This window comes from Acromyrmex echinatior, chromosome 5 (assembly GCF_024713525.1).
Source record: "Acromyrmex echinatior isolate Ae372 chromosome 5, ASM2471352v2, whole genome shotgun sequence".
In the NCBI taxonomy this organism is placed as follows: domain Eukaryota; kingdom Metazoa; phylum Arthropoda; class Insecta; order Hymenoptera; family Formicidae; genus Acromyrmex; species Acromyrmex echinatior.
Window position 1 is genome coordinate 9,100,585 of NC_141856.1, and position 16,040 is coordinate 9,116,624.

At 28.9% G+C, this 16,040-nt stretch overlaps 1 protein-coding gene across 8 annotated transcripts in view; it reads right to left on the reverse strand.

The window, feature by feature from the left end:
• LOC105143230 (metabotropic glutamate receptor B) overlaps positions 1 to 16,040 on the reverse strand; it is a 146,585-nt gene that overhangs the window by 25,624 nt on the left and 104,921 nt on the right. For all 8 annotated transcript variants that reach the window (XM_087406408.1, XM_087406407.1, XM_087406405.1 and 5 more), the window contains 2 exons: positions 10,825 to 10,967; positions 1,015 to 1,185 (listed from right to left, as the gene is read on the reverse strand). In XM_087406408.1, coding sequence (XP_087262534.1) covers positions 1,015 to 1,185; positions 10,825 to 10,967 — 314 coding nt within the window. The remainder of the gene's footprint in view (positions 1 to 1,014; positions 1,186 to 10,824; positions 10,968 to 16,040) is intronic.

Sequence of the window (16,040 nt, forward strand, 5' to 3'; positions counted from 1 at the left end):
ACTAACATACACACTGAGAAAAATGATTTTGTTATAGGAACAAATCAAAGAAAAGCAAATGTAATATTTGTTAAAAAATCGATCGATTTGTTACGATTGCAAATTAATTCGTCAATGTAAAATAATCAATAATATTGCTAGCAAATAAGAGGCTCATATATATATAAATCGTAGACGATTGCAGGATTTCAAATCATAAGAAATTAATCAATTCTAATGAAGTATTCTCTTTACATTTGACTGTGCTTAGTCGATTTCTTACGACTTAAGATTCCACGATCATCTACGAATTCTATGTAAACGAGCTAAAATCTATCCTAAAGTCTATCCAAAAGATAAGTTAGATTCTATATAGCTATTTGCTTCTGTTACTAATAATTGGTTGGATATAGCAGACTAGCAACAAACACAAAACAAAATTTATTGTCACATTTACCAGTTACCGATTAAAGGTACTGATTGGTTGCTAAATTAACAAAATCCTTTCTCTCAGTGCAAAATTGTTTATATCTCAGAAATGATTGAGTTTCCACCCCACCACTAAAACTTTTTTATTCAGTATGGTGTCTATTATTAAAATGTTAAATGGCTTTTTTTAAACTCTGTATAAAAGATAGTACGACACTTGTAGAAAAAGTATCATGCTGATAATTTATTACAATTCTATAAACATTTCTCATTAATTCTGGTAGAAATTTATATTTTATAATTATTTTTAAACAGAGTTCTGCAAAATTTTCCAATTTTGATTTTTAAACACAAAAAATGCAGAACTCTTTCTTTATTGTTATAAGAAATTGAAAATATAGTATTATCCATTAAATTATCCATAAAAATATTAATTTCGTGAATCTAGCATATTACTTCCTCCCTTTAAAATACAAGAAAAAGATAAATATTTCCACTTTTAGTTACAGATTTTTTTTTAACACCCTATATATAGCTTTGCGCATTCTTTAAAAAATATATTATACTATAAATCTAAAACCAGATATATTATAATTAAATATTTACCTTTACACCATAGTTACTCTCCTCGTAAATGATGGAAACATAGCTCCAACCCATCGACAATACAATATCGACCATCGCTTTGACTTGATAGTGATCGCTAGGTATAGTACGGCTGAAATACTCGAAACGTTGCTTATTGGAAAGCTCTGGGCTCGTCGAGAAAAAAGAGACCTGTAACATAATAGCCGATTTTCCATCTTAAATTATTTTCAAATATGAGGGAGTTGTGATAAATTTTATAACATTGTATATTCTTGACAATTGTACCACATTGATTTTGTAACAAGGGGATAAAAGTATTTAAGTAGTGTGTTTGTATAAAATACTTTTATTTGTTTAAAATGCAGTAAAATGCATAATGTAGATAAATTACGTTGTTTACGTTTACTTAACTCCATCATCATTTCTTTGCTCTGTCTCTTGAGATTAAATTTATATCCGAGAGTTGTTTTGCCTAAATCCTTAGATCTTTAAAATCGCAGATAAATAGTTTTTTATATTAAATCAACAAAAAGCAAATGAATTTAACTATTTTTTAAATAACTTTTAAATAACATCCTCCCGCTTTTTTATTTAAACTTTAAATTGAAATGTGTTTTGTACATTTGCGTTCATATTATTTAAATAAAAAACATTTAAGTAAGCTTGTACATAATTATTAAAATAATGTAGAAGGCAAAAGTATTCTCAATCTTTTATATAATAAATAAGTAAGAATTACAAACTTTACAGATATAAAAATATGAAGGTTTTAAAGTTTTCACAAAAAGAAAATTTCAAAAGTTTTTTTTTTGTGAATTATTATAGATTTTTGTGACATCAAAAGATGCTATGTCAATATATCGAAGTATCTATCATATTCATAGTGATATTACACAATAACCATAAAAAACTCAATGTAACTTCTATCATTCATGTTCTATCATTCATGTAGATTCCTATATTTGAAATGTCTGAACTGTTAAAAAGTTTCTTTCCTTTTTTATTTGTTTCTAATCTTAAAAGTAAAAAATGATATTGAATTTTTCATTACATTACGTACGCTATTGTAGAATACGGATATTTGCGTTAGTACTGGATAATTCTGTTCGTGATTGCAGGTGAGTAGTTGCGTTTAACTAAAAGCGAAGTAAACTTAGATCCTGAAAATAGTTGTCGTTTTCGCTAGCCTCGAATTTTCTGGTTCTACTGCCAGACCGAGAGAGCGAAAACATGTAATGTTTAGAGAGTCACATGTAAACTTGTATTTTTTTGAGAAAGAAAAGTAAAGTTCATCATTTTAAAGTTCATCAATTATTCGTATCGTTTGATGTTCTTTAAAGTATATTATGCTATCAGAGCGGGGATTAAGATTTTAGCGCTACGCAGTGATACAGATTCATTAAAAATATCTCAGTAACCTAAATATTGAAATGCTGAGGAAAATATAGCAAAACTCGAGAGATATGAGTAATCAAAGAGTTATTACGAAACTTTAAAGATTCAAGAATTTAATAACGTAAAGATGTAAAGATTAAAGGTCACAAACTCTATATACAAATAAAAGATTTCGGAAATCAAAGTTTCATGGAATCACATATTTAAAGAACAAAGTTTAAGGAGTCCACAAAAAATATAGATTTTAATAAATGTGTGTGTGATAAAATCAAATACTTAACAATTTGACAATCTAATATACATATATAACGATTTATTCGCGAGCATGAATATAATATAACTTCCAGAGACAGAATATTCAGAAAATGATGACAGTTCTACATAAATGATCGTTTATCTAAGTCATGTGTTTCATTATAACTTCATAATAAGTTTCATCATCAGTTTGTCGTTTATCTATAGACCAAGTTCTCCCTCTTTTCGTACAATGTTCTTTGTTCACCATTTATGACACTTATCGAAGAATAGGCGATTTTGAGTTAGCCGCATGTGGCAACGCGGATAATTAATCATCTTTTCGAGGAAAGCGGACGTAAGGCGACGCCTTCGCAAAATCGACTTGCCGGTTGATTATACAACTCATGTTACGCCTTCGAGAACTTTGACGAAGATATATTTCACTATTGTTCTTATAATTATTAACGTGGCTTTTCGGATTGTTATGCAAGAATTTCTGCACTGCGAGTTTTTATATTTCGTTAAGAGACAAATATCGATTGATCCGAAACAGGATAAGATCTTGCTACAATGTTGTTAAAATGTTCCAAAATGTTTCTTGCTTACTGGGATTTTTTATTGTAACATTTATTGTAATTTTGTTGTTATTTCTAAGCTATTTTGTAATTATTGTAAATTTTTACGTTTTATATTTGTGATATTCGCGGTTTAGTTCGGTTGCTCTCGATGATGGTTCGATTTGTCTTAGCAAGTAACGAGATTTCAAATGTTCGATCTGTACAAGCAACGTTGATGCGTAAACATCAGATGAGTTTATGTAGTGAGAAACGAGGCGGCGTTATCTCACACCACGAAGGTACCAGAGCTACTTTTCTCCGCAACAATGCGCGTCCTATCATATATCGTGGGTCTTGCACAATATGGGGAATATATTTATCATGGTTTGTCAGATTTAGAGTGGCTACTATATATCCACTATAGTAACTTGCTCGTCCAACCATGCATCGAAGAATCATACAAAACTTCAACTCGGTCCACTTGATTGGTTTGCTTTATTGATTATGCAGTGTCTGTATTTTTCTTTACTTTCAACACTAAAATGAACATATTGATAAAATAAACGTATATATAAAATACAGGTGGATAGAAAGCGCAGATTTCGGTATTAATTATTCGCGCGAGGTTTTCGTGATTTTTCTCTTCTTTTTGTTTTTTTACTAACGGCGCTAAAAGTCTATGGAAAAATCAATAATATTTGATGAGGAAATATGGCAGAAATATTTATTTCTTTTTTTGCTATAAATGTAAGGAAAGAAATAGTAAATAATTTGATACATGATTATATAAAAACAAATTATTTAACAAAATGGATTATATATATAAAATCAAGTTTAATAATTATGTTTATATTGTATACATATATATGTACAGGGTACTTCCGATACCTACAGATCAGTAAGTCGAGTTGCCTATCTGCCTATGGGCAGCGGCACGCTTTACTGATAATGCGGAATAAGATTAGATCGCAAGTCCAGCGAGAAATGAGACAAAAGAAATTGAATTTTACATTCTGGTATAGTGTAAAATTCAATAATATGATATAAAATATGTATATAATATCTGACTTAATGTAATATAAATGAAATTTAATAAATATTTAAAAATATATAATTATAAATTATAATTACATATTTTTTAATATTTATTAAATTACATTTATGTTAGATTAAGTCAGATATTATTTATATTAAATACATATTTTATATTATATTATTGAATTTTACACTATAATAGAATGTAACATTCAATTTCTTTTGTCTTCCTCGCCGGACTCTCTCTTGCGATCTAATTTTATTCCGCATTATCAATAAAGCATGCTCCTGCCTATAGGCAGATAAGCAACCCGATTTACTGATCGGTAGGTATCGGAATCACCCTATACGTGATTAAATTTAAAAAATTGATACAGATACGCATATATATTTAAAAAAAAACAGTTGATTATATTTAACCAAAAAGTTATCATTGATACAGAAGATTTTATTTTCTACACAATTTTATACCGGAAAATTCGTATTTAGCGAGGATTGAATAACTTAGCACACGTGTTACCTGTTTTACTGTTATTCACGTGTTAATTGGAGATTATATGATACGAATTCTATGCCCGGATGTTTGCATTCTTTACTATGGCTGGACTCATACCAATATAGCTAGCCCTTTTGTAGGATCTAGAAAACGACGTTATCGTTAATTGAAATGAACCGGCTGCGCCCAAACCGCGCGAAATTGCAAACACAATTCGCTGTGCCGATAAAATAGAGTAAAAGAATACATTTCTCCCGAATTATTCGGTAAATTCGCTAATTTTTTTAGTGCGATTTAGTTTTAGGGATTTGTTTGCTCATATCATATATCAGTTGCATTGTTATGATAACTAAAAAATAATTGTTTTATGTTGCTATTTTCTTTGTTTAATTATTAACATAAGCACATGACTTTTAATTTGATTATTTATTTCTATCTTCTAATAAATTGCATTGGAATTAAACATGTCTGAAAATCTAGTATAATATACAATCATGTATATCAAAACTGATTATACGTATGTATTCTTATGTATTATATTGCGTATAAGAAATTCTTATTAAACATAAATAAAAATATTATGTAAAAAATTTTGAAAATTGACAAAATTTGATAATGATAATGGAAAGAGAGAATGACCACTTTGAAGGTATTTGTCATAAACCAAATAAAATGTTCAACGAAGTGAATTGGATCGTGATAAAAATGCTAATTGCCGGCGGCCGACGTTATGAAGTTCGCGTTAATTAAAAAATTTTATGAGCGATTATAAGTATAGTTTTAATCGGATAATGTAAATCACACTCGCCCAAAGACTTTATAGATTGAATCTAATTATTTTCATCAGAGATCATTTCTAAATTTCGTCTTCAAACGAAAGACGATGACGCATAAATGAGTGTTTTGCGCTTTCTCTCTCTCTCTCTCTCTCTCTCTCTCTCTCTCTCTCTCTCTCTTTCTCTAATTTTTTCGTGAGAAATGATTTCCAATCACAAATTTTATGTTATGACTCCTCGTCTTATCCCTTATCAATAAATACGACGATAATCGAGCAGTAACAGAAGAAGGCTTATCGATTATTCAAATCTACGACATCAACGGCATATTTCCAAGTGAGAAATTTCGTAAGGACGATGCAGCTTGCTGGCAAGATGCGATTTCATTATTTAGTTCACTGAGTTGAGCTCGCATCGGCTTACGTCTTGAATCTCGATCGTAATCCCGCGAGTTTCGGTATTCCTTGTAGAGATGGAAATCCACTTACAGAAATTGCTGCTGAGCGTTTTCTTTCTAACTAATTCGATTCGCGAAAATCGTGACTGAAATTTATGACGACAGTGACATACTTGATACGATTAAAGTGTGTTTCAATTGGACAGTAATAATCAGGGAGGAGCAGAATATTATTAATAGATTAATAGATCGATTAATAGATTACTACGTGTAGGTACATAGGCTCCCTATTAAATAATAATTATTACTCATTGAAAGTATAATTTTATAATATATCTACAAAGTCTCATAATTTGTAAATTACATGAATTAAATCATTCAATCAAATAAATTAATTTTTCCTTCTAAGCTTCATTTGTATAAACACTAAAGACACTACTTACACCAGTAGTGAGTAACATCATTATTTTATCAGTTTTATCATATCACATTAAAGCATTAATTTTTTATATTTTTTATATTTTTTTGAGAAAAATAATTTTCGCGCAAATTTGCTGAGAGATTATTTTATAGATAACTCATTAGATATTCTTACGTGTATACTTTAATTAATTTAACAATTTTTAGATACTCATGAATTTCAAATTGCGAACAAAAGAGCTTGATACGGAGTAATTTAAGCACGAGTACTGGAAGCTGTAATTTAGCTACCTCTCACAGAGAATTGCCTTGAGTCTTTGTACGCGTGTGTTATCGAATCCTGTGAACTGACTCCTGTTCGCTTGTCGATCATGGCGCGACACATGTACATGTAGGATACTGATTGACACGAATAGTGAAGCTCCCTTTGACGTGTATGCACTTTCCGCTCACATGCTTAGTGTTTATGCGTGGTGTTATGCCTGTGTTTCTATGTCGATCGTACGTCATCGTTGACAAGTTGCGGAGAAATCGTTTAGCTAAGCGGTCGTCCGCAGCCGCTTCGGATCGTACGTAACTATGACGAGTATAGCAATACTTGTCGATATAAGTTAACATGATGAATAATGTATTCGGGATTTTCGTTTCGGGATAATATAGCCAATTAGAAATATAATACATCTCTTATGCCTCGCGAGACCGTGCGTGTCATAAATATTACATTTTATGTTAGTAATATTTATTTTTTTGGAATTGTTGCGTTACTGCAGATTATACACATTATACACATTTGCATTCAATAAATTACAAAATTTATACTGAATATGTCTATGTAAAATAATTTCGAAAAAAATTTATACATGATTGTCCCAAATGTGACAATCTAGTAATATTTAGAAATTAATTTTAGAAAAGCCATTAAAATTAAAATTATAAGATTGGTATTCAAATTATAAGATTGATTACTTTTAGGTAATAAAACGTCATCCCGCAAGATAACGTTCTTAATAATACAGACATGTTCTGTCATTGGAGAAGATCGACTTTAATCCAGATTTTGCCTCAAGTTGTCGCGAAAGTGATGAAGATCGAACGCTTTCCAATCTCGTCTGTTATGAATATGGATAAACTAAACTACTAGGTTGCATGAAAGAAAAATGTGGTAAGGTGGGACAAGCAATGCTTTTCAGTCAAATAACTCTCTGTTATCACATAGGGGAAAAAAACGATTTAATATATGCAGCAGCTTTCAAAGTATAAGTTGTAGTAGAAATATTATTAGAAATATTAAGTAGTTTATTTTAACGATAATAATGACGACAGTACTTATAATACCAACAGTAATTATAATATTATAACTATTTTTTAATTAAAAGTTAATATAATAAATTAAAAAATTTATGTTTTTATATACTACGTAAACTATGCACCATGTGTATAGAATATCGAATTCAAACTATATTATACATAACCGCGAGTAGTTCATTTGGATTATTTGGAAATAAGTTTATTAAAAGTTCGGTTTATTTGAGGAAATTATAATAGCGAGCACTTAAATTTTTCATGAGAAAATGTTACCTCGACTCTTTTAAGCAAAAGTATGAAATTGACTGAGCCGAAGAATTCATAAAAGTTTGCAACTTTTTTTTGGAATAAGCAAAAAGCGATCCCGTTTTACGTCACATTCTCGAACAGTTTCCTAGTTTAGCATAACGCCAACGTGATAAGTTTCACAAGATCGAGTAGCTTAATAGACGCGTCAAAGAAAACAAGAGTAAATGCGAAAAAAATAATTTGCAATATATAATGAATATAAGAAGTTTTACGATTTGTTGATAATGATCTCGATAGATGAGAATCAGATATTAATTCAATGTTAGATTCAGTTAAAGTTTTTAACAAGCATAAATTATAAATATATGATAAAGCAATAATGCAAGTTATGATTTTATAGAATTATTATATTATTGATTACAATAATATTACAAGTCAAAGATTAATTCAAACTACGTGTCTGATAAAATATTAATGCATATTTTCTGTCGATATAATTTTCATTTTTGAGAAATGATTTAAAATATTTTATATGAATATTACATTATATAAACATTACATTGTTATTATTATTCAATACAGTGTACTTATTTATTAATGCAATTTTTCAGTGATAAACAAATTTAATTTTAAAAAATTATATAAGAAGGAAATCTACATTTATTTCCTATTTTGCATAGTATTTTTACATTTAACCTGCAGTACATTTAACCTGTATCTAAAATAGAACCTGCGAGTATACTTTGGAGTATCCGGTATTATTTTGTTTTCTTATGCAAATGCAATTCAAATGCGCTTTAGAGAGTAGTTCTTCTCAGTTTCTGGTATGATGATATAGATTACGATGTCACAGATCTGTTTCGCAAACTTACGCTCAACCGTAGAAATCCTGGATAGAAATCCTACCGAAAGAATTATGGACTAAAATTAAATCCGTCGCTGTTTCCCTAGACTTATATTCCGCCTGATCCTTTCACGTCTTCCTTGAAATCCTCGCAAAATCTCTTTCAAACTCCACCACTGTGGATCTTTAGAAGCATGAATCGCGCGGTGACGAGTTTTCGCAAAGTATCGTTCTTTGTCACAAACACCTGAGTCGTCCAAAAGTAACAATTGTATACAAGTCGTTTCTCATGGGGACGAATTACGTTTCGACAATATAATACATCCCTAGTTTTGTCTGTAATGTATCAAGAACTTTGGCTAGCAAACTACTAAAGAAAAATTTATTGTTTTATTCGGTTTACGGTTGCAGCGTATGTACATATACATGGAAAGAATTATTTTATTAAAGTATTTCAAAATTTAGCTAGCTACAGATTTATGTATAATATTTTTGGCCCGTGCATAGCTAGCTAAATTTTGAAATATTTTAGTAAAATAATTCTTTCAAAATATTTCAATTAAAAAATATTTTACGTAAATCTATAGCTAGCTCAATTCATCGATATGAATTACTCAGATATTTTACTATTGATTGCGTCATGTATCCTATTCGATGTGAGTTAAAGGTCACCTCTTGTCATACCAAATTGTTGTTTAGATCCTTTCTTAACATGATTTTCATAAGTTTGCATGTAAATGTACATATTATCGCGTTCGATCTCTACTATACAAATATCTATCAGCGAGAAATTCGACATCGTAAAATGAGATCCTGTGGACAATGTGGACGATATAAGCAGATTAATTTTCTAACTCGTACACCAGAATCGACTATTGGTACTTTGAGTTAAGGAGCTTTAGATGAACTATTATTATAGAATTACCTCGGAACCTTAGAATTCGAGTAGTCAATGATCAACAAGTTCAAGCTTGTCCTCAAGTTGGACTATAAATGAACATATGCTTATAGTTAGCGTTACTAGACGAGTCTATATCAATATCGGGGAAAAGATTTAAAGGATTTCTAATTGCATTATAATTAATATATAAAAAATACATGTTGAAAAAAGTTAAAGTTATACATGAAAGATATAATTTTTCTTGTCTTTTTCGTACAGCTTAAAGAAATGATCATTAAGTTTTACTTTGTTGTCAGGTTATGAGAAGTTCCGAACGTAAGAAATTACGAACTATAGCACTATTGAAATTTTATTCTGATTTATCTTTAGTGATACCAAATATCAAAATAACAGAGAGTTAGTAAAAGTTTAATAGCAATATGGCACACACTTTCGCGGCTGGACGAATAACGTGTTATAGTAACCCCCTTTAAACCTCAACCTAATAGAGCGCTGAGAGATAAAACGGGCCAAGAGACTCGAATGGCTTATAAGGAAAGTAACGTTGGATGAGGTGATTTCACGGTACGAAGATTTTAAACCGCAGGTTCTGTAAACTTTCGTCAAGAATGAAGTTTTCACGGTTTACTGCCACCTAACCTGGCATTTTCATTCTCCAGCTTCTAGAAGTATGACGGTATTGCCTAGTTCTAAATCTTTGTAATAGAGCATTATAAAAATTGTAAAAAGTACGTTATCATATATATATATATATATATATATATATATATATATATATAGATATATATATATTTCTCTCTCTTTATCCGCTTACCGTTTATTGTATTAATTTTCTAAAATTGGATCGCATTTTATAAGTTTAGCTTTTATAAATTTAAATTATTTTATCAATGCATCACATGATTATTTCTGCATTCATTCGTATAAATAATCTATTATGTGCATATAGATTTTTATGCAACTGATAAAGATTTCTTGTTTGTCACTATTTTTTCATTTCATTCAATGAAAAAAACATGTACGTGATAAATATTAAACATCATAGTAAAAATATTTATAAAAAATTCTACTATCAAGAAATAATTGTGCAAAAAAGAATAAATATTTTAAAATAAAAGAATAAATAACAATAAAATAATAATTTTCGCAAAATATTATATACAGTTCACTCAGTCGTTAAGACATTGTATTGGGAAAACTGGATTTATTTACTTACTTGAGGTATTTTGAACAATCGTAGGAGATTGGCAACCTGAATCGAAGTTACTGAACTCGCTGCACCAACGACGCCACTGATTACTTTTCGCACGGCAGTCTTGTTGCAGTGATATTCCGCGCCATCTATGTTGCTTATCGAACCTGGAATATATAATAACATGACACAATTCTGTTTGTAATTTATTTAAAAGTAATATTTCAAATTAACAAATTAATTAGCTTAATGATGCTTTTATGTATGTCAACGAGCTCTATGTCGATGAAATTTTGTTGTTGATAAACACGGGTGTGAGTTACGTTATTATAATAATGATATTGTTTTGTTTGGACCATCATATTTTCATCATTGCATCGAATATACTGGTCAATTAATCAGTATACGGTAATAATTTGTTTTGTATTGCGCGAATTGAGAGAAGTTTAATCAATAAAATATATGCCAACGATATGAATATCCGGTCGATACTCGCAGATGCAATTTGCATAAATTAACAAAAATTAATGACATAAGCAATTTGAATATTTCGTTCATTTATCCATTTATATCAATATCGGACCTATGTTTCTTTATTAGTTGAACATAAATAATCTGTACATACGATCAACACATTATTAAATTTTTATTCTATACATACATTTGACTGTGCTGCGCCATCGTATATCTAACATAAAATTAAATAAAATTAAAATTTTATTTATGGGTCATTCAATCGTGTTTTGTTAACTAATATCGTATAATTATATTTTATGGAACGAAGCCGAATTTAATGAAATTCTTGTCTCTCTAACATGGTTTACAGTAAATCCGTTGTTTTTGCTCTTATTTTTCTTATTGTTTGGACTTTACTCCACGCAATTTCGCAGCATAACACCTGTTGAATCTACCGTTCTTATGTTGTTTGCCATTGATCTACGGTTACAAAAGTAAATCAAATTAAACCTTGTTGTTATAACAATTTTCACGATAATACTTGAATAATTAGATTTTTAAAACAAAAAATCAATAATTATATTCTTAAAATTTTTAATTCGTGTTAATTTATCGTAGTATTATATATTATCTTATTTTTATTATAATCAATATATGCAATATACATCGGAAGAAATATAAATGTATCAATTTATGTCTAATTGAAATATGTTATGTAATTACATAAGCAACGTTTATATAATATAGATTGTCACTTGTATGTCAAATGTTGAAAATCGTGTCAAAGAATTTCAAACACAAAATCGTTGTCTGCATAAAAAATTAACTTGTCACATCTACAATTTTACACTTGAACGTCCTTCTTCAGCATCTCGTTTGCACACGTGGCTTGGAAATGTTTACCGATGAAACTCACTCTTATTTCTATACATAGCTAGTGTAAATGTTTGCTAGAGACTTAAGTGTCACGAATGTTGAAAGGGTGAGAGACGAGCAATTCTTTCTTGGGAGGTTTTGCAGTCCCTTTTTCTTTCGAGGTTCCATTTTTCTTCTTCTAATATTTTTTTCCTTGCTAAATGATGATAGAAGAAATGGCGATAGAAAAGCTTTCCGCAAGTGAAGCATCAACCAAAGTCAATTGAAATAAAATTTTTTTATTAGGAAACGTACCTATACATTCGGCTCATGAATATTAAAAGATGAACAAGAATAAGTTATTATAAGAATATTAAAATAGTATACACAGAAATACACAAATAATATTTGATTGTGAGTGATGCATTTTTTTTTCGATCTCCGTATGTTCTGCTTTGCACTGGAAGACAAGACCTTATTTTCACGGATCTGCGCACATGATAATGCAACACTTCCTTCTTCAAGATTATAATCTCCAGAAGTGAGATATAAGCTGCGAACTGACGCGACGGACAATATGAAAAAGAGAAAGAAGGCGAGAAAACGACTATGAAGAAATTTTTCTTATAACTTTATTCACATGACTGAACGGATAAACTTGAAATGCTGTAAAGTAAAAGTTCCAATAATAGAAATTGCAGTATTAGTGCGATGATTTATTTAATATATGCTACTATTTTAATAATTTAGTTGGGTGTAGACAAAATGTCACGACACCATTTAAAATCTTAAAATAAAATATTCATGAAAATTAAGTAACAAAATAAAACTTCGTTTTTTGACAAAACGATTATCAACTGATCGTTTGCCTAATAATATTTATTTGGAATAATAATATTCTATTATTAAACTAATAATCAATATAACATTTTTATGTTAATAAGCATTTTATACATTACATATCTAAATAATATTGCATCTTATAAACCTGTGAGAGGTTTATTATTGAAAAATATTTATTAATTAACTTGGCATTAACTTATATTTTATAAAACTTAGAGAATGTAATGCATTTTCTGGTAGATTTATAAGATGCATCATGAATATGATATATTTTTTGGTAGGTTTTATGAGATACAAATCAGCATCATATTGCATGGATACTTTTCAGTAATAAACCTCTTGAAAATTTATATGCAGAAAAAGATGCAGAAATATTATTTATATAAGATGCTTGTTTACATTATATATATAGTATATTAAATTAATTATCAATTTAATAATAAAATATTATTCCAAATAAATTATTAGACATGAAATCCAACGATAACCGTTCTGTCATGTTATATATCTCATGTTATATACTTTATTGATTTAGAGATTTACTTATTTTTTTTTAAATTAATTAAAGATTAAAGTTTCTATTCTAACATATCTATCCTAACATACGATTGTAATAATATGGATATAATATTATAATTAAAGCACGAAGATAATTCAAAAAAGTTTATTATAAAAAGATCGAATAGATAAAAAGTTAACATAAATCCTTTTATTCTATATTCATATAATGAGTACCTATATAATTTTTTCGATATATTTTTATAATATCGTATTCATTGAATATTTTATTTATCTAATAGATTTTAATAGGAAATAGAATGTGTATTATTTTATCTAATAGTTATACATATGATTTAATTAAAATTATAAATATTATAAATATGAATATTATAAAATTATAAATATGATTTAATTAAAATTATAAATATTAACCTATCACAAACGTAATGCAATAACGTATATTTCCAACATTTTGCTTACAATTAGTACTATTAACTTTGTTCTCTCTCTCTCTCTCTCTCTCTCTCTCTCTCTCTCTCTCTCTTTCTCTCTATCTATCTATCTATCTCGTCAATACGTTATTACATTTCGTTTGCTTTATACACTCTTAAATATTTTATGCTTGAAGTATTTTATCAATTGAGAAAGTAAACAGCAGAATGCTAACCGTCTTGCTCGAAGAAGTATTCTCGGAAAAACTTACAAATTGATGGATCACTTGATCTATCGTTGTACTCATCGTAATTGGCAAACTCATTATGAGAAAACTTTAAAAAGCATCATTTCTAATATGACTGTTGAAACACTCATGTATATATTTTCCGGTATATTTTCAAGAATAAATAAACGTTTGCGTGAACGTGAACCTGCATGGAAGAAATAAAACGAAATATTGAGATGCAAAAAATATGTACAAACATTTTTACATATGAACGTGTTCGTCATCTCGATATATTTCGATATTCGGTATATCCATACTCAGCGTTATTCACAACTCACGTTATTTGCAAATGTACTCCAACAATTCTGGCCGATGCGGATTATTCCGGGTCGATCGTCAACATTGTGAATATTCGCGCTCGTTTCTACACTAGGTGAATCGTCCTAATTTTCGGCTCATTGGCTCATTACTGAAATTGCGACAGCCGTTTGGCATCGGAAACCGCGCGGTCGGGGAATTGAGTTACGCTATAACTTTCTATCCTATTTCTGCAAAATTATCTGGATTATAAAATCGTAATTTTTTCAAATTATTCTATTATATGATTTAATTCTATAGAATGTATTATATACATATATACAACTTAGATATTAACTTTAGAAGAAATTATTTATATATTAATCTTAATTACTCACTTATATACTTAGGGATCACAACTTATTAGGGATTATTTTAGGGTAACATATTATTTTATGATTTTAGGATTTTGACTTATTCAATCTAATCTGATATCCGAGAACACGTCCAGGTTTAACTCACTGTTATTTGAGTTTAAACAACGATGGCCTCTTATAGTGGCTGTCTCTTATAGTGGCAGTAAAATAGCAACGACAAGCAAAAAGCATCATTTCTTGCGTTCAAATACATAAACCGTATTTGTAAATCGTTTGAATTGAAGTACTTTCTCGTGTCGCGCGAATACGTATATTGGGAAAAAATGAGAATGCATAAGAGCTCGCTGATGTTGCTTTGAAATTACCTCGTACTTTACGTTTTGCGAAGGAGCGAAATGGAATACATCAAATTTGCATGAGAATATATGTTACGAAATTCAATCCTTTTTAGTCATAGAAAGCTTCTTTAGCTATCATCCATAAACGAACATGTCATTTGTTTAGAAAGATTTATGACAGATTTTTATACTTATTAAAAATGAAATATTTAATGGTAAAGAAAGTAAGTTTAATTCATTTTCTTTTATTCAGTATTATTTAATAAATTAAAATTCTTTTAACCTAATAATTAAAAAATTAAAAAAACGCATAATTAAAAAGTTGATAAACATAAACAAAAGTAAAAGTAATATTAAGTAATGTTAAGTAATGTTAGTAATAAAAAAATTAATTGATAATAGCAAGAAATACATATTGATCAACTATTTGGTGTAGAAGAGGGTACACAGCATACGTGTTAGTACAATAATAAATAACGGAAAAATGATTTTTTTTTAAATACATGCTTAGAATAAAACTTTTGCATCAATTTCTATAGACATTTTATTACAAATTAAATTAAACAGTCTGTGTTTTGCACGTAACTAAGTACATTTTATTTTCTCTATAAACTGTTTATTACAAGAAACTGTTTATTACAATAAACAGTTTATCGAAGAAATTCGGTAAACAATGAATTAAAACAATGTTATTATTATGTTATATATTAAATCTCTTTTCCTTGGAAGTCTTAATATGAAAATGATAAATATTTTCGAAACTGTTTACTTTTATAGGTAATTATTTTTATACCTTTGGTTTCAATATCATTTAGAATACACATTCGTTTTACAGTGCACAATTTTTTGCCCGTAAATCTTTACCATCATTACGCCTTCTTTTTCTTTTATCTCCTTTTCTGTCCGGTCTTT